This window comes from Lathyrus oleraceus, chromosome 5 (genome assembly GCF_024323335.1).
Source record: "Lathyrus oleraceus cultivar Zhongwan6 chromosome 5, CAAS_Psat_ZW6_1.0, whole genome shotgun sequence".
NCBI lineage: Eukaryota > Viridiplantae > Streptophyta > Magnoliopsida > Fabales > Fabaceae > Lathyrus > Lathyrus oleraceus.
Genome location: NC_066583.1, coordinates 427,638,666 through 427,664,534, shown reverse-complemented (window position 1 = coordinate 427,664,534; position 25,869 = coordinate 427,638,666). Strand labels below are relative to the sequence as shown.

The 25,869-nt window shown below is 34.9% G+C and overlaps 1 protein-coding gene across 3 annotated transcripts; it reads right to left on the bottom strand.

Moving 5' to 3' along the window:
- Positions 1–17,605: 17,605 nt before the first annotated feature.
- Positions 17,606–21,609, bottom strand: LOC127085219 (uncharacterized). 3 transcript variants are annotated; one of them, XR_007789024.1, is made up of 5 exons: positions 21,389–21,609; positions 21,143–21,300; positions 18,907–18,973; positions 18,533–18,796; positions 17,606–17,828 (listed from the first exon to the last, which is right to left on the bottom strand). XR_007789024.1 is itself a non-coding variant. In XM_051025762.1 (4 exons), exons 1-4 carry the CDS (start codon positions 21,518–21,520, stop codon positions 18,698–18,700), a joined length of 456 nt encoding a protein of 151 aa, XP_050881719.1. In that variant the 5' UTR covers positions 21,521–21,609; the 3' UTR covers positions 18,415–18,697. The 3 variants fall into 3 exon arrangements, 2 of the variants coding, with proteins under 2 accessions (XP_050881719.1, XP_050881720.1); XM_051025762.1 differs by lacking the exon at positions 17,606–17,828 and having other exon boundaries at positions 18,415–18,796; XM_051025763.1 differs by lacking the exon at positions 17,606–17,828 and having other exon boundaries at positions 18,415–18,796; positions 21,449–21,601.
- Positions 21,610–25,869: the final 4,260 nt, after the last annotated feature.

The window sequence follows — 25,869 nt, the reverse complement described above, 5'->3', positions numbered from 1 at the left end:
TAGTTAAGTTATTTTCCATCATGTTTTCTTGCCTAACCCTATGAATTACTTCGTCTGCATCCTGGTCTCTATTAACCATCATTACTCTCCTAGGCTGTTCTTCAGGGACTTCCTGTCGAACTGGCTGTTGTTCTAATCTTGCCCCCATGACCCTTTCGTCAGGCGCTTGTCTAGGTGGTCGAACCTGATTTATAGTTGGTTCTTCTTCCTGGATTATAACTTGGTTTGGTCTGCGTCGAACAGAGGACTGGGGGGCGCCTAGGAAATCTGCTATGCGTCCCATCTGCGCTGACAGTTGTTGGTATGTTTGGGCATTATCATTGTTAGTCCTATTTACATTCTGTATTAGGGGAGAAAAAATGGTATTCATTTCTCTGGCAAGAACTCCTACCATATCATGGTTACTAGCACCCATTTGTTGTCTAAAGGCTGCTTGGTTATTTGTTATAAGGGTAGGTAATAGGGTGGATAATCCTTGTGATTGGGTATTTAGACCTACCTGGTTCATGCCAGAACCAGAATTATGAATTGGCGAAACAACCGTATTATGGGGTTGAGTATATATGGAAGTATTATTTTGAAGTCCTGCCATGGAAGTAGATGGCATTCCATATGGGTATTCTCTCCAAGGCCTAAAATTCTCAAATCCCAGTGGCCAAGGGGTAGTAGGTGTTGGTTGGGTTCCGACAATTGTCGAAAACGGGTCAGGGATTAAACTTGCATAAACGTCTGCTACGCTTGACATGATAGGCATTGTTGTCGAATTATTTAAGGCCATGGATCCAGATGTTGGTATGGCCTGTGTACTAGGGATCTTAGTGGATGCATCAAGCGAACTTGTTTCGACTGTGCCTGTTCCCTGGGGAGGAAATTGTTCCCCTTGACTGGTTGTATTAACCATCTTTTTTGTGTATTTTCTTTTGGTTATAGGTTGCGAATTGTAGGCTATCTTACCACTTCTAAGGTTCATGTAACACTATGATTTTTTAACTCAAAAGAATAACAACAATTTTGTATTGTAAAAGTAAAGCAAACTATTATAATTAACAGTTCTTTTGACACCGTCCCACTGGGCGTGCCAATTTATTTACCAGTAATTTCTGACAAACAACCGCTAGTCCTCCAATATTATTAATCTCGGTAACTTACAGGATCGACTAGATTGATCCTAGGACATGTGTCTCAAGAACTAGTGTTATGGTGATTTGATTCATGATTAAGTTTGTTTCTGGTTTATGAATGGTAATTAGGGTTCTTTATCTAGCGTTAATGGTACAAAGTAAAAGGTGTTTCGACAATAAACTCTAAACGAAATCTAAAGGCTTATGACTTTAAAGATAAAGGATAAATGGTAATAATTCAGTAAAAAGGCTTTTTTAAAGATAACAAAGGTAATTGGCAAAAGTAAAGATAAATAACTTGAAGTAAAAGGTTTTAAGTTTGAAAAGGTGCTGGAAATAAAGGTTTGACGAAATGTAAATGTAAAGGTAAAAGCAATGATGAAAGACTTTGAAGATAAAGGCAATTCGACAAGAGGCTTAAATAGAAATAAAGACAGTAAATGGTTTAATTTAAGTAACTTGCATTAAAAAGATAACATGAAATGTAATCATGGTGTTCTTCATACATATATTTTCAGCAAAGACTCGTTTCTCTCGCTCCGGTACTTTGAGTATTTTTAGTGAATTCTGTATATTAGTTTGAACACACGAAATCTAAAAAATAAGAATCCTATTTATAACAATTCGACCCTAACGGTCTCTACACAGATGATTGCCACGTTCAACATTTTCAAGCGTTGCGTGTCTCAGATGCTTCCACGCGTTCGCCTGACGAAACTACTTCGTTTGAATTTCAAATCTTTCCCGCTCGAAGCTTCGAATCTGCCAAATGCCGATGTCGAAGAGAACTTGTAGAGATCCTAAAATCTTCTAAGTCTTAAGCTTCGACAAAAAGGTCCTTTCTCCCAAGAAAAGGATTTAATAAATAGCTTCACAAAGCCATTTTTATATTATTCTCCAAAACATAATATTTTCAAAGAACTTCAACCTAATGGTCGAAATCTCCAACTAACAACCAGCCAGAGGAGGTTTTCAGTACTTCATCACATTTACTGATGATTCCAGTATATATGGTTATGTGTATTTAATGAAACACAAATCAGAGTCCTTTGAAAAGTTCAAGGAATTCAAGAATGAAGTACAAAACCAACTAGGTAAGAATATTAAAACTCTTCATCAGATCGAGGTGGTGAGTATTTAAGCCTAGAGTTTGATGACCATCTGAAAGAGTGTGGGATCCTATCCCAACTTACTCCTCCTGGAACACCCCAATGGAATGGTGTATCCGAGAGAAGAAATCGAACCCTGTTAGACATGGTCCGATCCATGATGAGTCACGCCGATCTTCCAAACTCCTTTTGGGGACATGCACTATTGACAGCAGCTTACACACTTAACCGTGTTCCATCCAAAAAGGTTGAGAAGACACCATACGAGATATGGAGTGGTAAGAAACCACATATGTCTTACATGAAGATTTGGGGTTGCGAAGTTTATGTGAAACGACAAATTTCAACAAAGCTTGAGCCCAAATCTGACAAATGCTTATTTGTGGGATATCCTAAAGAAACAAGAGGGTATTACTTCTACAATCCTTCTGAGGGCAAAGTGTTTGTCGCTCGAACTGGAGTTTTCCTAGAAAAGGATTTTATTTCCAAAGAAATCAGTAGGAGGAAAGTATAGCTTTAAGAAATTCAAGAATCACAAAGCATTGATACACCTATGGAGGAATTAGAGCAGGAAACACAAGTAGTTGTGGAAGAGCAACCTGCTCAAGTAGAACAAGACCAACGTGATGCGTGCTTTTCGCAAGTATACGAACGCGTCAGAGTAATATAAAAGATTGTCGAATCCACAGAAACCAATTGTCAATCTATCGTTATCTATTGTTATGGTGTTTATCAAAGGCAATCAAAATAGGTGTTTTTAGAGTGTGCAAAGAAAAGTAAAGTATTAGATAAAAGTTTAATTAATAAAGACAGGGTCGAATGTAATTCACATAATCAATTAATAATCCAAGTACTTTCTAATAGAACTACTTATGGGCATTGTTTCCTACTTTGAAAAGAACTAATTTAACGGGAACTGTCGCTTTCGCATAATCAGAACCGAATTGTACTCCCTAATCAAACCCTTCTATTGTCACTTATAAAAAGGTGTGCATTGCGTTAGAGTAGTAAACCTATTTTTAAGAAATATAGTATCTTGACTAAGTTGAAAAGTATTATAACCTGGATTTCTTAACCAAAAGAGGTTCTCACGAACCAGACTCTATACTTATAAACGCATCCGAAAATAGTTTTAAAATCTCTTTTCTTCTTAAGTTAAAAACTCCTAATGAACTAAACAAAGCGCTTTCACTGTTTTTGAAATAGTTAAAAACAATTAAGTTTAGATAGATGTTGGACGACTTTCGATCTTACCCAACAGAATTGAAGTGCGTGAAAACTTAAGTTGAAAGTTAAAATAGCCCTTAAGTGCTTCTACGAACAATTGTACGGATTATCGGTTCAATTACGATCTTTACATTCTAACCTTATAAATTTAGTTAGACATGGTAAAGTAAAAGTGCATTAATTTAAATAAAAGTAGTGCGAGTGCGGGAAGTAAATAAAGTAGTGCGAGTGCGAGGAAATAAATAATTTAAAGCGAGTGCGAGGAAATAAATAATTTAAAGCGAGTGCGAGGAAATAAATAATTTAAAGCGAGTGCGAGGAAATAAATAATTTAAAGCGAGTGCGAGGAAATAAATAATTTAAAGCGAGTGCGAGAAAATAAATAAGATAAAGACAAGTAATAAAAACTTGCTCCAATCGGAGGGTTGAATAAATTACAAAGCGGAAATGAAAATGGCGGCAGGATTAACTTCCTTCCAAAGTGCTCCAAACTCGATTACAGACTCGATCACAGACTTGATTACACAATTATGGTAACACTCCAATGCAAAGCGATTACCACTTTAAAATACTGAATATATGCCTAAGTGAAATAAAGTTGCTCTGAATTAGCCTATGTTCTAAGTTTGGATGATTGAAAAAGTGATTTCGAGTTTCTATTTATAAGCAAGTAAAAAGATGGAAATGACAAGGATGCCCTTCAACTTGAAAATGGGAGGGAAAACTTTTCCTCTTGTGGCGCCCGCCACAAGGCCAATCTGAGGCGCCTTAGTGGAAGTAGTGGGGAACGTGGCAGTTGAGGGAGGTTGAGCTTGGACACGTCATGGCAGGGTCTATGGCGCCAGCCATGGTGGAAGCCACAAGTACAAAATGCTGAATTTTAGGGTTTTTAGCTCTTTTTCGCTCATTTTCTCGATCGGGGCTCCGATTAAAGTAAAAACCTGAAAACAAAGAAAAACATAGTAATAACACAACAAATAACAATAAAACAACTAGAATGCATGTGAAATCGGAGTCGAAAATACGGTAAATTTCAGTGTTATCACGTAGGTCAAGCAGGATACGGCACCTACCTGAGAGATATGGATATCTCATAACTGATCAAGGTGATGTATTACTCATGGATAAAAATGAGCCTGTGACCTACCAAGAGGCCATAACTGGTCCCGAGTCTGAGAAGTGACTAGAAGCCATGAAATCTGAAATGGATTCCATGTACACAAACCAAGTTTGGACCTTGGTAGAGCCTCCTATAGGAGTTAACCTTATAGGATGCAAGTGGGTCTTCAAAAAGAATACTAACATGGATGGTAAGGTACATACTTATAAGGCAAGACTGGTTGCAAAAGGATATAAACAAATTCATGGGATTGACTATGATGAAACCTTTTCACCAGTTACAATGCTTAAATCTGTTCGGATTTTACTTGTTATCGTTGCATATCATGATTATGAAATATGGCAGATGGATGTCAAAACTGCTTTCCTTAATGGGAATCTTCTTGAGGATGTGTACATGACACAGCCTGAAGGATTTGACATACCATAAGAAGCCCAAAAGATATGTAAGTTACAAAGATCAATCTATGGATTGAAGCAAGCTTCCAGAAGCTGGAATCTTCGTTTTGATGAAACAGTAAAAAAATATGGATTGATCAAGAACGAAGATGAGCCTTGTGTCTACAAGAAGGTTAGTGAGAGCATGACCCTTTTCCTGGTATTATATGTAGATGACATATTACTCATTGGAAACGATGTCCCTACCCTGCAACAAGTAAAGTCTTGGTTGGGGAAATGCTTTTCTATGAAGGACCTAGGTGAAACAGCCTATATTTTAGGAATCAGAATCTATAGAGATAGATCACAAAAACTGCTTGGCCTAAGTCAGAGTACGTACATAGACAAAGTGTTGAGACGCTTTAATATGCATGATTCCAAGAAAGGATTCATACCTATGCAACATGGCATGTGTCTATCAAAAACACAATCCCCTTCAACTAAGGAAGAAAGGGATCGCATGAATAAGATTCCATATGCATCTGCAATAGGATCTATCATGTATGACATGTTATGTACTCGGCCAGATGTCTCGTATGCTTTGAGTGCAAAGAGTAGGTACCAATCTGATCCTGGTGATGCTCATTGGGTAGCTGTCAAGAATATCCTTAAGTATTTGAGAAGGACTAAGAACTCATTCTTGATATATGGAGGTCAGGAAGAGCTGGCTGTAATTGGATACACCGATGCTAGCTTCCAGACAGATAAGGATGACTTTAGATCGCAATCTGGTTATGTGTTTTGCTTAAACGGTGGCGTTGTGAGTTGGAAAAGTTCAAAGCAAGATACAATTGTTGATTCTACAACTAAGGCTGAGTATATTACTCTCTCAAGTGCAGCAAAGGAAGTTGTTTGGATCAAAAAGTTCAGTAGTGAACTTGGCATAGTTCCTAGCATTATGGATCCCATTGGTCTCTATTGTGATAACAATGGTGCTATCGCACAAGCTAAGGAACCTAGATCTCAGCAACTATCCAAACACATACTTAGGCGTTATCACCTCATTAGAGAGATAATAGATAGAGGAGATGTGAAAATATGCAGAGTACCTACACTTGACAATATTGCTGACCCACTAACAAAGCCTCTTGCGCAGCAGAAGCATGATGGCCATACTAGATCTATGGGCATTAGGGGTATGCCTGATTGGCTCTAGTGCTAGTGGGAGATTGTTGGTGTAAGCCCTAGAGGCCAATACTTTTGGTACTTGTATCGAATTATTTATTAATAATAAAAGACTTTTTCTTTATTATGTTTATTTAATAAAGTCCCTAGAATAGCTAGTCCGTTTAATGTATCAAGTGTGACTTAATCATGAGATCACATTAAACATAAGGACACTATTCTTAAAGTATCCATAGTTGAGATTTATTGTGAAGTGGGATAACATTAAAGCATTAAGACTATTATGTATATAGACTGATGATCACATCTCATGGATAATGGATAAGGAGTTATCAAGTCTTAAACATAGGCATGAATATTAAGAGTAATATTTATACTGGATTGACCCGCTATGAGAATACTATATAGAATGTTATGCAAAGTGTCATAAGTTATTCTCATGGTGATAATGGTGTATACCACCCTTCGACCTGAAACGACTATGGACCCTAGATGTAGAGTCGAGTGCCTTATTGTTGATCAAACATTATCCGTAACTGGATGACCATAAAGACAGTTGATGGGTACTCCACGAAGCATGCTACGGGACATGAGTGACCTAGATGGAATTTGCCCATCCTACGTAACAGGATAAATGTCTATGGGCTCAATATTGAACTGGACAAGGATGACACGGTTTATGCCTTGTGTTCAATATAAACATGAGGGCAAAAAGGTAATTGTACACATAAGTATTATCACAGAAGGATTTGTCAGATCACATGACATTTTCGTGTCTTGGGTAGCAGTGATGTGTTTCTAGATACCGCTCACTGTTTATTATGTTAAATACGTGATTTAATATAACTGCCAATGCCGCGAAAACCTATAGGGTCACACACAAAAGCACGAATTGATGAGAGATAGAGTAACTAAGGAATACCGTAATGTATGGTGCATTTAAGTGAATTTTAGAACATCGTAAGGTACGGTGTACTTAAGTAGAATACGAAATATGGTAAGGTACCACGCGCTTAAGTGATTTTGGCATATTATAAGATATGGGCCACATACACTTGAGCAGGCTTTTTAGCTTGCAGCCCACACAAGTGGTTCTATAAATAGAACCCTTGTGTAGAAGCATTTGTGCAGTTGCAATTTTGTTTCTCTCTCTCTCTCACACTCAAAGCCTTTATTCATAGCAGCTAGCACTAAGATTGAAGGAATCCGTTCGTGTGGACTGAGTAGAGGCGTTGTCATCGTTCAACGTTCGTGATCGCTCCGTAGATCTGCATCAAAGGTTACAATCGCCACAAGAGGTGGAGATTCTATCACTGATCATGCCCATTCGTAAGGATCACTAAAGGAGAAATTTTAAATTCCGCTGCATTTTGGATCACTCTTCTCGTTCATGTTCATCGTAACTGGGGACATATATTCTCTCTTTGGTATTCTATCCAGTGACTGATATATATAAGTCCTACTTTTTCTCCGGAAGTCTATCCTTGATATGTTCATCTTAACCGATGACGGATATTCTTCCTCTAAGTCTATCCTTGATATGTTCACTTTAACCGGTGACGAATATTCTCTATTTGGTCTTCTGCCCAGTAAACGGTAGTTGTAAATCCTATTTGATATTTCCCCAGCAGGTTGTTCTTACCCAATAACCGGTAACGAATACACCTCTTTTTCCCTAGCGAGTCATCCTTGATATGTTTACCCTAACCGGTAACGGATGTCCCTCTGTCAGAGTACATTATCTTCCTACCCAGTAACCGGTAATAGATAATATATCTTTGGTATTCCTGCATTGAAGATCATTCTTCCCTGGTTGAGTTTGAATGCGTATTTCCTCAGCGAAATCCCCATTTTCCAGTTTGATTTGAGTATTTCAGTTTTGTTCTGATTTACCCATTTCCCCTGTAGATTTTCCCTTTTCCCCAGACCGAGTCTTTCCATTGATTTATTTTCATGGATATCCCCTCGTGTCTCCCGTAGTTTTTAAGTCGTAGCTTGGCCTACGCACAACACTTTTATCCCCCAGAATCTCTGTCTCACCAGTGATTTTTCCTTATGGAATGAAATATGCTCCTGTGGACTTTCAGTCTCTCCGGATTCTTTTCCTTTGTGACGATATCTTCCCCACAGAAATTAGTTTTAACATTCATATCATATGCATCATGAGGTCTCTTAGGGACCAAAAATTCGTTTCTAGATGTTGTTATTTAAGTCCATTCTATTGAGTTGATATGAAGATTTTAACCTTCACATCCTCAATTAGAATGTCCTTAAATAGGGGCAGCTGTAAGACCCCAATTTTGACCCTAAAATCCCTCATGATATCTCATCATAAGGATTGGCATTGGGATCACACCTTGACAGCCTCCTTACCCCTCATTCACTGGGTTTGCATTGGGAGAGGTTACCAAGCACATTTGATTGTATCATACTTTTTTCATTATTTACTAACCAAAATACCAAAAATATGTCCATGTATAGTTTGTTGCTTTTGTACGTAGTGTGTGAGTTCACCCACGCTCTACCAAGCTCATATCTAGGGTTTAAGACCCTCAATGCAAGGAGATCAATTAAGAGATGGTTTACATTTATTCTAGACATCATGTATGGTTCCCCATGATCCTCATTTATCATTTTGGTCAAGAATTCATCAAGAGTTTGAAGCTTGTTTGCCTTGGAAGCCCTAATTCACTTGGATATCTTATGTGACTTCCTTAACAAGTTTCTTCAACATTTGATCAAATATTTCAAGGTATACTTCATATTACACATATATTATCCTCCATGAGTCCCAAAGATCAAGAGGATGTCAAGTTAGCAAGTTGGTTCATGGTGGTTGACCAGGCAAAGTCAACTGGCCAAAACTGGGGTTCCCTATACCCTATTTCCTACATTTTTTGTCATATGAAGATGATTCCAAGAGCAACGTTACTCATAATGACATTACAAACAACTTTAATGTTTAAGTCAAGAGTTAGTTTTGCTTGGAAAGTCGTTTTTTATGGTGAAAGATTATATGTCATTTTTTCTGAACCCTAGTTAGGAGGTCAACTTCCAAAGACCATAACTTGCTCAATGTTTATGAGATGAAAGCCATTCAAGTTCCATGATAGAATTCAAGATGTCCTTTTCAACTTTCATGTTTGGAAGAAGTTCAAATCCAACTTTCAAATGAATGTGCCAAGAGGAAACATTATAGGTCATTTTTGAGCCATTACCATTAAACAAGTGATTTTCCTCAAATTCTAAAATGCATACCTCCTTCATGCCAAATCCAAATGATGTCAAATTTGTGACTAAATTAAATAGGTTTTAAATAGCTACAACTTTGATGAAGGAACTTTTTCCATTGGAAGCCCATAGCAAAAGTTATTCAAGGTGGAAGAAGTGAACATTTGACTTGATACTTAGAAAATTTTCAAACATGTTTGATTTTCCAAACTTCCACCTCAAAACTCATCATGATCCAAGCTTTAAATGGAAATGTGTTCAACATGAAAGTTGTTCCCCTTGATCTCACCTTTCCAAAAAGTCCAAGATCACCTCATTTGGGCAAAGAATGAAGGACTTGCGCATGGGTTCTTTTCAAGGGACCAATTGTATAATTTTCACCTTCACGTTTCAAACTCAAATGCATGGCCACATGACATTATTTCAGCATGATTCTCAAGCAATTTTTGACCTGAATACATCACTTGATGGGCCTATCACACGCCCATGCAAGCATGCAATGAAAATTGCTAAATTTGGCAAAATTGGGAAGTGTGTGGAAATGAATCACATTGCCTATAAATACAACCTCTCATGCTCAGAATTGAGGACCTCATGCCCAATCTTTGAACCTGCAATCCAAACCCTCACCATTAAAGGATAATCTTTAAGGTTTTCATTTGAAAATCGAGCTTCAAATCTCATTATGTTTTGAGATTGAAACTCCAAGAGTCCAAGCCATTTTCTGATCTTAATCACTTCCTACAAGCTTCTGAAACCAAGCCAAGCACAATTAGGATCAAGATCAAGCAAGGTTGAAGCTCCCTCGAAGGTAATTTTTCATAATTTTCATCTTTTTGATTCTCCCTCAATTCTTCACTATTCTTTGTGATTTTTAGTTGGCTGAAGTCCTACCAATGTAGGCAAGAAGATTGATTTGCTTTGAGGTCAAATCGAAGCAACTCAGTTCATGATCCTCAAAATTCAAATCCCCGTATCTTTTTATATACTTGGAATTGGAGAAAATTATGGTCAGATTCGAGCTCCTAGGCATTTTCTCTTCAATATAGTGAGGTTGGACCAGTCCGGTGGTCATCACCAAAGAAGATGATCGGAGCTAGGGCTCCGGCGGTGAGTTGGCTTCATCTCATCCATCTGATCTTGGTCCAAGGATCTAATCTCAACCTTTGGTTTGAATTACCACGCGTTGACTGGAGTGTTGGTGGATTGCGTGCTTCTGGCCGTCAGATCTGCCACCTCAATTAATGAGGGAGATCTGATGGCCCTCGTTTTTTTTCAATTTCCTTTTAATTTCTGAATTTATGTTTAATTGCTTTATTATGTTTAATTCATAATAATTTCATTTTTAATCCAAAAAATATGGTACTTTCACCAAAAATCTTTAAATATTTTCCTCTTTCATTTTCTAAATTAAAATTATTTTTTGGATTAATTTTGATATTTTTCATGAATTAAATGTTTTTGTGCATATTTTTAATTGCTTAAAAATACTTATGACTTTTCAAAAATGATGAAGTTTTTTTGTCTAAGGTCCTTTGACCTTGTTTGACCTAGGATAAATCTTTTGGCCATTTATTTGGTGTTTTGAAGAGGTTTTAGGTTTTGACCAAATTAAATTGAATTTTAATGCATTTTTAATTTGATTTTTATTTGATTTATTGTGTGAAAATTATGGTGAGCTATTTTTATGGTCTTGTGATATTTGATTTATTTTGTTGGATTAAAATCATTGGATTTATGGGATTGATGAAATGTATATTTCATCTCCCAAAATGAATGAATGATTTTAATTTGATAAAATTCCTCCCATGACCAATTTGTGTTTCTCTCACTCCCCTCCCCCTTCATCTCCATCCCTATTCTTTCCCATTCCTTTCATTGACCAATGAAATCTCAAATATCCTAAGGCTAATTGGTTCATCAATGACCTTGTGTCAGATGAACCAATACAAGTATGGATGAGATAGGTCCACCCCTTTTGATCTTTTCTTTTAGTGTATGGTATGTTTTAGGAGTTTGATTCATCATACCAAATCTCTAACATGCATTAACACCTAAATTTTTATTGCCCGACCTTAGATAGTTGTGACTTCTACATAAGTCCAATTACGATTGCTTAACATAGAGCTAAATTTGACCCTAAAGGCATATCATTCTAGTAAGTGAGATTGTAAGTCTCCCATCTTTCATGGTATTGTATGGAAACTTGCCCTTTTTTCCTTCCTATGGAAGATGTCTTGGTTCAAGGATTCATGCTTGTGAATAGATGGTTGCGTGTTCTCCAAAGAATGACTTAATAAACTTTGACTAACATTTGACTAACTCTTATTAATATTGCTTTACTTTTAAGTCATTTACTTTATGCAGTTTAATTTCTAGTCATTTATCATTCATTGCCATTTACATTTCATTTAACTTATTTATGTTTATGTCATTTTCACTTTGCTCATTTGAGCCATATATTGTGATTGTATATTTTATGTTTGTGTATTTTGATTGTGTTTGTGGTCTTAGGACCTTAAAATACTTAATAAAAAACAAAAACCCTAAAAAATGTTTGGTGGATTGTTGATCTTGATCTGAACTATTGGACTTAGGATTAGGCAACATTCCCTGTACAAAAAGGACTTGGCCAATCCCAACATTCTGAAACCAAGTGATTATGAATTGAGCCTTCATTGATGCAAGCCCTGAACCCTGTTTTCATCTGTTACTTTGTCTTTATGCTAATTGTTATTTTGATCTTGTGTCTGATGCTTTCTTCTGAGATGATACATGAGAAGACAAAAGAAGACTGCTATCTATGGAGTTGCTTTCTTGGATGTGGCTATATTTATTTGATGCCTTGATCTTCATGATGTCTGATATTGCTATTAGCTTGTTGATTATTGTTGATTCAAAGTCCAAAGGGAATGTGGGCTTTTTATATGACATTCTTATCTATTGGATTGCATCCCATTTGGTCAGATCTTTTCAACTCTTAACTTTTAATTTTATGCTTAAGGTAGCCTCTTCATCTCCTCCCGCTTCTTAAATTTCAAAATCTCTCCCCCTTTTTTTCAAAAACTTTCTTTGCTTGTGATTTCAAACTTAGACCTTATTCCAAGTATAAACTTTAGTCTTATGCCAATGGATTTTCAAACTCTTTTTCTTAAATCAAACTTGTAAATAAATCTAATCATATTCACTTAAAATTTCAAAAGACAAAAAGAACTAACAACTCCATTCAAACTTTTGGGCCTTTTGTGCCTTTCTTATTAACCTTTTATTAAAAGCAACCCACTCATTTTGAAATTGTTACCACGAACTACGAGGTTTTGATCCCTCATTTTTATGTTGGTACGTAGGCACAAGTTTGAAGGTCTTGTCAAACACAAAAATATGATCAATGAATTCTTTTCTCATCCCCGCACTCCATTTTTCTCAAACATCATTTTATACCAAAAACACATACACACATAAAACAGGGCTCCCTAGGAGTACCTAGGACACTTTGGATGCTAACATCTTCCATTTGTGTAACCAACCCCCTTACCTGTAATCTCTGACATTTTATTAGTTTTGATTTGAAAACTTCTTGCCTTTGAGTTTTGTTCGTAATTTTCTCTTTTCCTTTGGAAACAATAAAAGCGCGGTGGTGACTCTGGTTTTATTGATGTCAAGTTTATCCATAACTTGATGGTCATGAATTTACCGGTACAACTGGGATCGGTTTGTAGTGATCTTTATTGATTACATTCTTATTTATTCTCGTACCCCATAAAAGCACATAGAACATCTAAGGATTATTCAGTTAGTACTACAAGAGAAGTAACTTTTTGCCAAGTTAAGTAAGTGTGAATTTTGGATAACCGAAGTTAAGTTTCTTGGTCATGTCATATCACAAGGAGGAGGAGCAGTGAATCCATCTAAAGTTGAAGCAGTTATTAATTGGGAAAGACTGAAGAATGCCTCTAAAGTCAGAAGTTTCTTAGGATTGGCAGGTTACTATCGAAGATTTATTAAAGGGTTTTCTTAATTGGATGTACCAATGACTCGACTTACACGGAAGAAGATTTCGTTTAGTTTGGGATTCAAAGTGTGAATAGAGTTTCATGAGTTTGAAGGAAAGATTGACAATTGCTCTTGTTTTAATCATCCTTGATCCTAGTAAGCTTAATGAATTCTTTTGTGATGCCTCTAAGAGGTGATTAGGGGGAGTGTTAATGCAGTGTGGTCAAGTTGTAGCATATGCCTATCTTCAATTGAAGACTCATGAAAAGAATTATTCAACTCATGATCTTGAGTTAGAAGTTGTTGCTTTTACATTGAAGGTGTGGCGTCACTACCTGTATGGAGTACGTTTTGAGATGTTTAGTGACCACAAGAGTCTGAAATATTTGTTTGATCAGAAGGAGTTGAACATGCGTCAAAGGAGATGAATGGAGTACTTAAAGTATTTTGACTTTGAGTTGAAGTACCATCCAGGTCAAGCGAATAAAATGGAAGATGTGTTAAGCCGAAAAGAGATACACAAAGCTGAGTTGATGGTGTTGGAATATGAATTATTTAAAAAAATTCGAGATCTTAACCTTCAGTTTGGTTGGACTCATAATGATGTGATAATGGGGAATTTGAATGTTACTTCCAACCTAAGAGAAGGAATCTAGCAAGGACAAATTCTAGATGAGAAGTTGAAAGATATGTTAAATCAACCAGGTTTCACTTTCGCTATAGATAAAGTCATTCTTTTTAACCAAAGGATTTGTGTTCTGAATGATGCTGATTTGAAAAGAAAAGTTTTGGAAGAAGCTCACAAAGGTGTGTTTACCATACATTCAGGTTCATCAAATATGTATCAAGATTTTGAAGAAGAACTATTGGTGGCCTGGAATGAAAAGGAATATTGTGGAATATTTGTCTGAATGTGTGGTATGCCAGCAGGTAAAGATTGAACATCAGAAGTTAGGTGGTTGGTTGCAACCCTTAGAAATTCCAGTGTGGAAATTGGATACCATTTCAATGGACTTTGCAATTGGGTTACCTCGTACGCAAGGTGGTTATCACTCCATATGGGTGATTGTGGATCGGTTAACTAAGTTTGCACATTTCTTGGCGGTGAAAACTACGTATAAGGTAAGTCATCTTGCACGGTTGTTCATTTCATAAATTGTGAGACTACATGGTGTCCCCACTAGTATTATGTCTGGCAGAGATCCAAAGTTTACTTCAAGAATTTGGAGAGCATTTCAGCAAGTCATGGGATCGAAGTTATGTTTGAGTACATCTAATCATCCTCAGACGGATGGTCAGACTGAGAGGACGATACAAACATTGGAAGATATGTTAAGAGCTTGTGTGCTTGAAAGTGGAGGAAATTGGAAAGAGCTCTTATCATTGGTTGAATTTGCATACAATAATAGTTGTCATACGAGTATCGGAATGGCTCCTTATGAAGCTTTGAATGGAAGGAAATGTAGAACACCTTTGTGTTGGATGGAAGTTGGTGAAGAAATCATTTTTAGGACCAGAGATTATTCAAGAGATTGCGGAAAAGATAAGAATGATTCGTGATAAGGTAAAGAAAGAACGAGATCTCCAAAAGAGTTATGCATATAACAGAAGAAGACCGTTAGAATTTGAGGAAGGGGATCATGTCTTTCTGAAGGTTACTCCAAGGTATAGACTGAAAGGATCGTTTAAGTCGCGCAAGTTAAGTCTGAGATACGTGGGACAATACCAGATTATAGAAAAGATTGGGGAAGTAGCTTACAGATTAGCCTTACCACATTCTCTATCTAAGATGCATGAATTTTTTCACATATCTCAACTCCGAAAGTTCATTCCCAATCCACTCCAGCCTATTCTCCCAGACTCAGTGGAAGTCGAATCAGACCTAACCTTTACACCTTAACCAAGTCATTTTGTGGGAAGAGAAACTAAGGTGTTGAGAAACAAGAAGATTCCTCTTGTTAAGGTTCAGTGGGACAAATCACATCCGGGTGATGCTTATGAGATGCGAGAAGCTTATCCTCATCTTTTCCCGGTAATATTTAAATTTGAGGACAGATTTTTATTTAAGGGGGAGGGTGTAATACGTTGTGTTTCGCTAAATACTCAAATTCATATCAGTTGAGATCAATTGAGTTCCTATGTGCTCTGAAAGTTATCAGTTGGAATAAATAGAGTAACTAGTGAGCTCAGATTGACTTAATTAATATTATTTGAGACTGATCTTTTATTTATTTGGTACAAAAAGACACAATTTGATAACATTAATAACGGGTCAGTTGCTCTAGTAGAACAAATTTAAAGTATTGTACCCCTTAATGTATTTGTTACTACCTTGTCATTTCTTGTTCACCACACAATTTTCCTTTGCTTTGTGACCACATGTTCTACTTAGCCACTTCGAACTACATGTGAGGAAAACTTTTGCTACGTATCAGTAAAAATCATTTGCGGAAGGAGTGAAAAGAAACATTTGCAGAGAAAGGGAAATTTGGAGAGAAGGAAGGAAAGGAAATGGGGGAGAAAACTTAGAGAATCAAAGCTTGGAATCATCATCTTCACTTCATCTCATCATTCTCAACAACTTCTTCATCTCATTAGCAAGGTGGATTCTAGGTAGAATCTTTATGGTTTAGAAATTAGGATTTTGTTAGAATCATAGAATAGTGGTAAGAATCATAATGAATGTTCATGTTTGACTATGAAGTTTGTTAGGAATACATGATTTACTTCTTTTTCTCCATGATTGTTATGATTCACATGATTGGGTATTATTGTTATTGTTTGATTATATGCTCCATAAAGAAGAGAAATCTATGGAATGGATATATGTTATGTGATGAGACCATAATATGTGTTATTTGAATGTCTTGATGTTTGGTCTGTTAGAAGTGAAAGAAAATTATGCAGGTTTGGAAAATAGAAGTTACAGAGTGAGTTTTTTTGGAAATGTAACATGGACCAATCGATTGGTTCTGGGCTTCTTTCCATACCAATTGATTGGTGAGACTCCCTAATTTTAAAGAAATTGAAAAATCTCTGCAACCAATCAATTGACACTCACCACAATCGATTGCATGAACTTGCTGACTTTAGAAAATTGGAATTTTGTTCAGTTGTCAATCGATTGACACTGATGCATAATCGGTGGTCTCTGTCTTTCTTTGAATAATGGAAATATGAACCAGGCCAATCGATTAGGCTCCCTAACCAATCGATTGTCTCATGCTTTTTACTTCATGTATTATTTTCTGATATTTCTGAATGCATTGCATTGCTACTAAACACTTGCCATGACTTTTATGCATTGAATCTATAATAAATGTGAGAAATACATGATGAATCAAGTGATTTAACCTAGTGATCTAATTAGATTAAGGAATTAGAAATATGACTTAGATAACATTAGAAGGCGACGTTTATTCAATATGATACCTAGGTAAGTGTCATGAATGGATGAATTCCATAGTTAAGAGTTAGATGCTTTGTATGAAACACATATTGTTGTTGTGTGATTAAGGTGAATGTGATCACCTTGTGATTTTCGAATACAATCATGTTGTGTTATATCTAATCACATAGTCAGAAATAACCTTTGATTGTGTCGTCCCAAGTCATGATACTTATATAGAGTAAGATCGGGATGGATGCACCAATACTTCGCATCAACCAAATAGGTTAGAGTCTCATATGTTCAACCAAATGGGTTAGAATCTCATAGTGCAACCAAATGGGTAAGAGTCCCATAGAAGAATTTGAAGAACTCAAGAAAGTTGAAGTATGTTACAAGGATCCGTGACACGTGTCGATAATCCTAGACGTGGGATTGGCCGGAGAAAGATACCTTGGTATGATTTTCGATTAGTGATTGTTTGAGTTAATGAACTCAAGAAGCATGTTTCCATACATTGCGAGTTTTATGAAGTTAAGCTTTTTTCCCATTTGTCACTTGAGTTAGTACTATGATTAGAACCTTGTAGAGCTGAGTAGACCCATAAGATAGGGAACGCATTGGGATTATCATCTCACCCCCATGTTCTTAATGCATGAGATAATTGATTTTGTTTTATGAGTTAATTATTTTTTTAAATTGTCTAAAATATGCGTTTTAGCATGTTTGTGTATTTCATGTTTTATTTATTCAATTATTTCATGCATTAATTTAATTTAATTTCGTCAGTATATAATATCTACTTTCTCGTTAATCATTTATTCATGCATCATCGTTCATTTCTAACATTAAAAATTTATTTTGACAATTGCATCAAAAATATTTTTCATTTAAATCATCATTTCAAACTAATAATTTTACATGCACCCGAATTTTGAGTTCATTTTGTCCATAAGACTTCAATTCATTTATAGCTAGCATTGTAAGTAGAGGAATCACTCGTTGCAATTATATTTGTGTAGAAGAGATATAGCTGTCATTTGTGATCAACTTGCTTTGATGATTAAAGATCTTGCACTACAAAAAAAAAGTAATCAATTGAATTGATTATTCGTAAGAATTCATTGCAAAGAAAATATTTTCTATTGCAATTTTTCTTCCAATGCTACCTAAAAAATTAGATCTTTTGTTTCAAACTTTTTGATAAACTTTTTGATAGAGTGAGTGCTCAAGTGTATACCTCGTACTTATTTGTAAAGTGAAAACCTAAATAAATCAAAAATAATCTACAACAGTATATAAAGGTAAAATTTAATTTTGGTGTAATCTATATTTCTATCAATTTTACTCTTATATAACTTACATATAATTTTTATTGAAACTATTACTATTATATTTCAAATAACTTTTTACTATTACCTTCCTATATAACTTCCATTTAAAAGAACATCATAAATATTTTCACACGTGTTGATTAAGAAAACAGATAGTGGGTACGAGCCCGTTTGAACGCTAGTATAACATAAAATGAAAATAAAAACTTGATGTGAAATTCGGATTGCGTGGGTGAAGATGTATGAATAGTGTCGAGTGTTGTAAACTTGATAGAAATAAATTCAAAACCTAATTATCTTATTTTCTAAAAATCACGTCGATAGAACAATGACAGAAACATGTTATCTCATTACTATACATTAAAAACGAGAAAATCAGAGATAATTGAATGTAATAGCACTAACTCTGAAACACAAATTCGTGAAATATCCATACTATATACGTACCTCATAATGGTATATGTAATTTCGAGAGAAAAATAGATAAATTAGAGAGGGATTTTGTATTAGGAGGAAAGTAAATCATCCAAAGCTCTCCCGTGAAAATTTCTTCAATTCTTTCAACTTTATCCTTCCTTATTTTTTCAAACTCTCAAACAAAGGGCGTAATTTTTAGACATTCTTGTAAAGTAATTGATATTTTGGTATTCTTTCAGTTGGGAGAGGACAATTCACAATTAGCTTTCCATTCATTGCTCCTCTAAATATTGTCTGTAGAAATGTAAAAACAGTTTCATCAACATTCATAACAAATACTTGGAAGCAAACATTTCTCCATATTGTAATTTCTTAAATTATCTTCAGTAAACAAGGATGTGTACCTCTACCACATCAACCAAGTCTTGCTTTTTGTGAAAAGCACCGATCCATTTAGTATGATCTGCAGTACTGCATAAAGTACAACAAAATCTCAGCGATACAAGTTAGAACATAAGATATACATAGCTCAAAAATCTATTTTGCTATAACAATAACTAATACTTTGTAATTAACAGATTATCAAACAACCATAATACTTATAGCTGCAAATTTTAACTCCACAAAAGTTATTATATATAATCTATAACCTATATAACATTAGATGATTTAAACCACCAATACAATACATGTTTATCAAGCCCAGCCAACAATAAAGGCAAAAAATAACAATGTTAGTACATCACTCATACACATTCAATGAAGCACGGACTATGGCACACACCTAACATGACAGACACCGAGGCCTAATATGTGTGATGACCCAACATTAAGCTCAATTCGCACAATTCCAGCTTCTAGAAGGTTGTAGAAGCTAAGAGAATAAAGTTAGTTGGGATATTCCCTTAATTTTAGGGAGCTTTTGTTATATAACAAGGAGGGAGAGAAAGTTGAGATTCATTAAGAAACTTTGTTAGAATCACTTGAGATTCATTAAGAAACTTTGTTAGAATCACTTAGGAGGGTTTCTCTGGTTTATGAGCAATTCTGCTATGGTCTAAGAGTTCTTGCAAGTCTTGTGTCTTTTTTTCTATTAGTTTCCCCCATTGTAAGAGTTTTAAGCTCAATCAACAACAACTAAGTCTCATTGCACTAAGTGGAAGTTTTAAGTTCAATCAGTAAATAATATTGTTTACCTTATTTTTCTTAAGTTTTATCTTAAGAAAAATAAGATAAACTTTTATTAATTTAAATATATATATATATATATATATATATATATATATATATATATATATATATATATAACATTGACAGCAATATACTTTCATTAATTTATTATAATTAAATAAAATGCAATCATTATCGATAAAAAAATCTAATATATGTGTGCGTGCGCGCACATCTACAAAAAAGTCATTAAACAAAATACGATTGTTTTTCATCTGCATTCATCTATCAAGCGTACTTAAAAGTTAAAAATGATGTAATTAAATTTAATGCCTTTAACCTTGTTAGACTTCTTCTAATGGCAGTTATAGGCAGTTATGAGAAGTTATTATGGGAGGTATATTATTTAAGAATAAGGAAACAATAGGAGAAACTGGGGATGGATATTTATTGAATGGTTTTAGGTGGGAGAGACCAAGCTCTCTAATTTTTGAAGGGAGAGACCAAGACTCTCAAATTTCTTGGATTAGTTTATGTGTATTATGTATTTTCTAGTGTTTGTAATCATGTCTCTGTTGTAAACATATTCTGCCATAAATAAAAGCCAGTTTCTACCATTAGTTTGTATTTTGGTACCGATTTCTATCAAATCTCTTCACTGATCATCATTGTTTTGTCACATCTTAACTCTCGTAGAAGTGCCTAGTGAGTATTTAAGATGTGTCAAAGTAAAAATAAATTGAAAAATTGGAACACTTGTATGAGTTATCGGAAACGTGTTGCCCAAGTGTCGAATACAAGCACACCTAATATCAGAGGTGTTGGTGCTTCGTAGTGCATGTATAATAGGATTCTCAAGTCCTAACTTCTAAATGAAAAAGAGAAAATGGAACGGGATGGTTTAGTTGAGAAAGTTCATAATATAAGTAAACTTGTCTTAACATAGATATATCTATATTGTTAATCCCAAATAGCGCACTATTGAGAACATTGCCATATATCCTTCCTAAATCATTTGAAGGACATTTCAATTTGATTGGAACATCTGTAAGTGCACATTAGAAGAATTTACTGAAAGAAGGCCTTTCTCCTATGAAACACATACATGCTAAATACAAACTCCATATTGACGCGGCGACACTAGTAATAATTTTGAGCACATGTAATAATTTTGAAAAAAAACAGGTGGAACACACCTTTTTTCCAGAGGTTTTTCAGAGGTGTAGGTTCTTTCTCAACCCAAAAAAAAATCTCAACTAATCTCCCTGACTCACACCACCACCCAACATACATAGAAGTCAAAGTTTACAGATACAGAATGATTAACGGTGTGAAAATTAAAGAGAAAAGTTCATTTCCAGTTTTCAAATCTTTTATCAGGCAACTTCAAATGTTCAATTTTCATGACATGATTTCAATTAAAATGGCAGAAGGGTAAGCAATAAGAAAAAGGAAGTGGTAATATCATACCCGGAATCCATTTTCATGTGATGAGCATTGAAGAAAAACACCGTAGATGGAATTAAAGTGATGTCGAAATATTTGACATAGACTTGGATTTCAGGAGAGTCAACATCAACCAATGCCACAGTTGCGAATTTGGACAACTCTCTTGCTGCTTTAGAAAGCTATATCAACACCAGGGTTAGAATGAAAGATAAAGGGTTTAAATTGAGAATAAAGAGAAAAAAAAACAAAGAAAAAAGGAAATCATACAATTTGATCAAGGTGAAGACAAATAAGATCAGAGACACGACCAAAGCGGAGGACAAGAACCTTATCAATGGTGTCTCTGATGATGGAATCGACCTCTCTCTTTTGTGACAACGTTGCTAACATGTAACTCATTTTTTCTTCGCCGCACTTTTGCGCTTCAGCCTTGCCTTTCTTTTGTTTTCACAGCTTTATATAGCGTTAGATTTAATATGTGGTCTAGATTTACTGAAAATAAAAATAACAGTACGAGACATTTCCACACACAATTCGATCCTTATTTTTTTATCATCATCGTCCAACTCACCAAAAATATGCAGTAGAAATTAAAAATTTGTTACAAAATATTAATGTTTGCAAACACTCCATTAAAAAAAGAGGGAGATGGAAAAGTTATAAGATCACCGTTTCTTAGATTGACAAAAGACGTAAAAAATGTAAAATCATTCGATTGCAAAATCCATATACTTTTTCTTGGTATCGAACAACAATGATTGTTTAAACTTAAAAAAAAAATTATGGTATTTTTGTAACAAATTTTCATTTAGTTGACTTTATTCAATAGAATAAGTTTTGGTTAATCTTCTTGTGGGTGAGTGAGTTCGATTTATCTTAATAAGTATTGACAATTAATAACATAGACAAGTCATCTTTGAAAGTGGGCAAGACAGATTAAACAGTCAAAATTTATTACGATTAAACCGTAGTTAAATAAGGATCTTATAAAATATTGTCACAAGCTAAATTGTGGTTAAATAGGATTTCTATTTGTTTTGACACGAGTAAAATGCGTTGGGCCTACATAGGGCATTCAAAAATTTGAGACGACTCTACACATAAGTAATGTGCAATATAAAGATTATGTTTCGGGTTGGTTAACTGTCAATAAAGATAAACTCAATTCATAGGCCCAATCCAGTTAAGGCGCATTTATCATTGACGTACATGTAGATTTCTTTTCATGGATGTTGGTGCAATATAGCGACAAGCAAAAATTAAGTTTGAAAGAATTCTGGGTTTTATCGTCTCCACAGGGATTAGTGCGAGGGAAAGAATGTCGTTCAACGGTCTCTACGTTTCTAAGCTTGGGTTTGAATGGTTTGAAAGTAAAATGCAAAAAGAAAAACATATGAACAAAAATAAATACATTCTTCGGAGTCGAGAGAACTTGTCAGGAATTGAATTTCATCCACCCATCAAATACTTACACCTATCGATTAGTTGTACACAACCTAAAACACTTATCAATATCATCATGTATTGTTCACATCAGTATTCATGTCTGCAACACCGACGAGAGTTTTATTGTATTGTCTAATCGATGATCTCTCAGTCTATCAAACAATATGGAGCATTAAGATTTGATACTCACTGTGAATATTAGACCTAAATCCATGTCTAGAGTTTAGAATCTAGTAGATGTTCATCTTAGGTCGAGTTCGAACAGTATATGTCTATAGCAATCCAAACTCATTAAGATAAATATTGAAATCAAAGATAACATCGATAAAGATTTGTAAAAGAGATTGTATACAACAACCATTATCAATAAATATACATACGATTGTAGCGGGGTTTTCGTTACTTTTAGGTTTATTGACTAAACCAAAAGTCAACATACAATTCGAGTTGCCACCGCACTTTTATTTGTCCAAAGGAAAGGCTAAAAAGCGAACAAAAGTCAAGTAAGAAGTTTTTCAAATCAAAAACTAATAAAAATGTCAGAGATCTGGGTAAGGCGGTTGGTTATGAAATGGGAAGGTTTTACGCACCCAAAACATCCTTAGTACTCTAAGGGAACCCTTTTTGCAAATATGTGTTGTAGGTTGGTATTTGTGAAAAGATTTGTGCAAACAAGATTGGAGGGATGAGAAGAGAATAGATTACATTTACAAATTTGTTGTTTGAATGGATGAACCCATTGCCTACGTACCATCACAAAGGAGGATCAAAACCTCGTAGTTCGGGGTAAAAGTCTCAAAGATTAGTGAATTGATTTGATCAAAAGCCTTAAGGTCTTTTGTTATCAAAGGGAGAAAACTCAATCTAAACCAACAATCCACCATGTGAGGAAGGCTTCAACATGCTAGTGAGGGGTTAACCCTATAATAAGCATGGAAGACTTATAATCCAACCACTAAGAATGAGATGCGATTTATATCAACCACTATGATAACTCAAACCTATGACTAATGTTTTGAAATTTTTTAACAAGGTGGCCATTGGAATCACAAAACATCTTGAAGTGAGTTATATTTACAAGTTACATTTATTTACAAAATGAAGTCAAAGTTGGATTAAAGTTTATTCACAATGAGTATTCATGAAAAGAGTTTGGAAAAGTCAAAGGCTTAAGGCCTAGGTTTCTAATTTAAAACAAAGTCAAAGTTTAGAAAATGATTTTTGGCTTGGTTAGAGTGAGGAGAAGAAAAGAAGGGCTAGTCCTAAAGCATACAAAGATAAGAGGGGGAAAGGTAAACCCTTGGAGTTCCTTTTCTTGGAATCATAGAGATGATTCAAGATGCTCCTTTCCTTTGGACTTAGCACACAAACAAGCAATCAAACAATTGAATTCAAGCTCCTAGGATCTCCATTTGGCTTGTCTCTTAACTTGGCTACTCATGACAATGAGCCTCTTTTCACAATCTCAAGGTGGGATCCCTATCACACAAAGAGAACATCAAAAAGTTCACAACACAATAAGGGGAATCGACAAAGGATAATTTTGGGGGAGAAGTCCTTTGAGATCAACTTTGGATTTTAGCATTCTAAAGGCATGAGGCCTAGTTGCTCTTCAACAAATTTAGCATTCTAAAGGCATGAGGCATAGTTTCTCTTGAACTCCTTTTAAGCATGGGTACGTCCTAATTCTAAGTCCTTTCTCCTTTTGCATTTGGTTCACACAAAACAAACACAAAGCAAACACAAGATATCAATATATTTATATACAATAATGGGCTCAAATGAGCAAAAGAAAAATGACATAAACATAAAATATGTGCTCAAGTGAGCAAAGTGAAAATCAATATGAATAATGAGCAAGAATTAAATGACATTAAAAGTAAATGACAAGAAATTAAAAGCTCAAATTAAAGTTAGTAATTAGTAAAGTTATGTTAGCTTGTCATAAGACAATGTAGTGCTATGTTAAGCAATCGTAAGTGGACTAATGTAGTAGTCACACCTATCTGAGGCCGGTCAATAAAAATATAGGCAAAGAACACAAGTTAGAGATCATGACTAGTAAGCCAAGCTCCATAAACTTGCCATGCCAAAACAAAAGGGGAAGGGGCTTGTATTGACTTTAGGTTATTTGCTTGACTAAGAAGCAACCTATCTTGGACACAAAACAACTCACTTGATCATGGATCAAGTTGAGTTTGGTTTGGATCAAAGAAGGTTAAACTTCTCATTTGTCAAGACCAACCATAAGACTTTAACTCATTGCCCATTGATGGAAAGAAAGGGATGAAGATGAAAGGGAGGGAAAAAGAAGACCACAACCAAGTCCAATTGATCAAATGTGAATCAAATCATCACCAATGAACACCAAACATAAAAGAAATGAAGATAACAAGTCAACAAGTCAAAAATATTTTTTTGGTATTTTTTGAATTAAAATAAAATGCAAATAAAAAATAAACAAATAAGGCCAAACCTCAAATTCAATCAAATCAACTTCAACAAGTCCAATTAAATTCTCATAGGTTTAACATAGTCGAACAAGCTTTGACTAATTTTCTCACCAATTTTTGAAATCAGAAAGTAATTAAAAACAATTAAAAACAATTAAAAATAGCACAATATGAATTAAAATCTCAAATAATCTCAAATCAAATAAGAAATTGATGAGACTATTTTTCATTGATTTATCATGATCCATAAATGCTAGAAAAATATTTTTGGATTTTTCAAAAGTCAGAAAGTATTTTAAAATGAATTAAAACTATTAAAAATCAAATAATCCATGAAAAATATCAAATGAAGTCACAAAAATAATTAAAAATCAAAATATGAAACTAGATTTTTCAAGAAATTTTTAGAAGTTGGTCTCATATTTTTATGACTTCAAATGAATTTTTTATGAATTTTTGAAAATAAAAGGAATTAACTGAAAATAAAATAAAAATAGAATAAATGAAAAAACCAGCGCCACAGGATGAAGCTCATTAATTGACGTGGCAAGGATGTATGGCTCAGATCATGGAGAACACAGTGCAACCCAGTCAAACGCGTAGCGACATGTATTAAATGAAGTAAACATAATGGAGGCACACAATTAGATCCTGAACACATGATCCAAAGGCCAAGAGCGACACACGTGGTGATGGTGGTGGAAACCACCATCTTCTCCGGCGAGACAACCACTTCCGGCCACCAGTTGCAGAGAATTTTTTTAATAAAAATGGAAAATAAGGACATGGAAATGAAGCTCGTGTGATGGAGATCATCACTGTACCATTGGATCTTCCTCACTCTTCCTA

Coding starts and splice junctions, on each gene's coding strand:
- LOC127085219 (XM_051025762.1), bottom strand. CDS start 21,520: ATGAGTTACATGTTAGCAACGTTGTCACAAAAGAGAGAGGTCGATTCC. Junction 18,974..21,142: donor CACATGAAAATGGATTCCGG/GTATGATATTAC, acceptor TACTTTATGCAG/TACTGCAGATCATACTAAAT. Junction 18,797..18,906: donor ACTTGGTTGATGTGGTAGAG/GTACACATCCTT, acceptor ACATTTCTACAG/ACAATATTTAGAGGAGCAAT.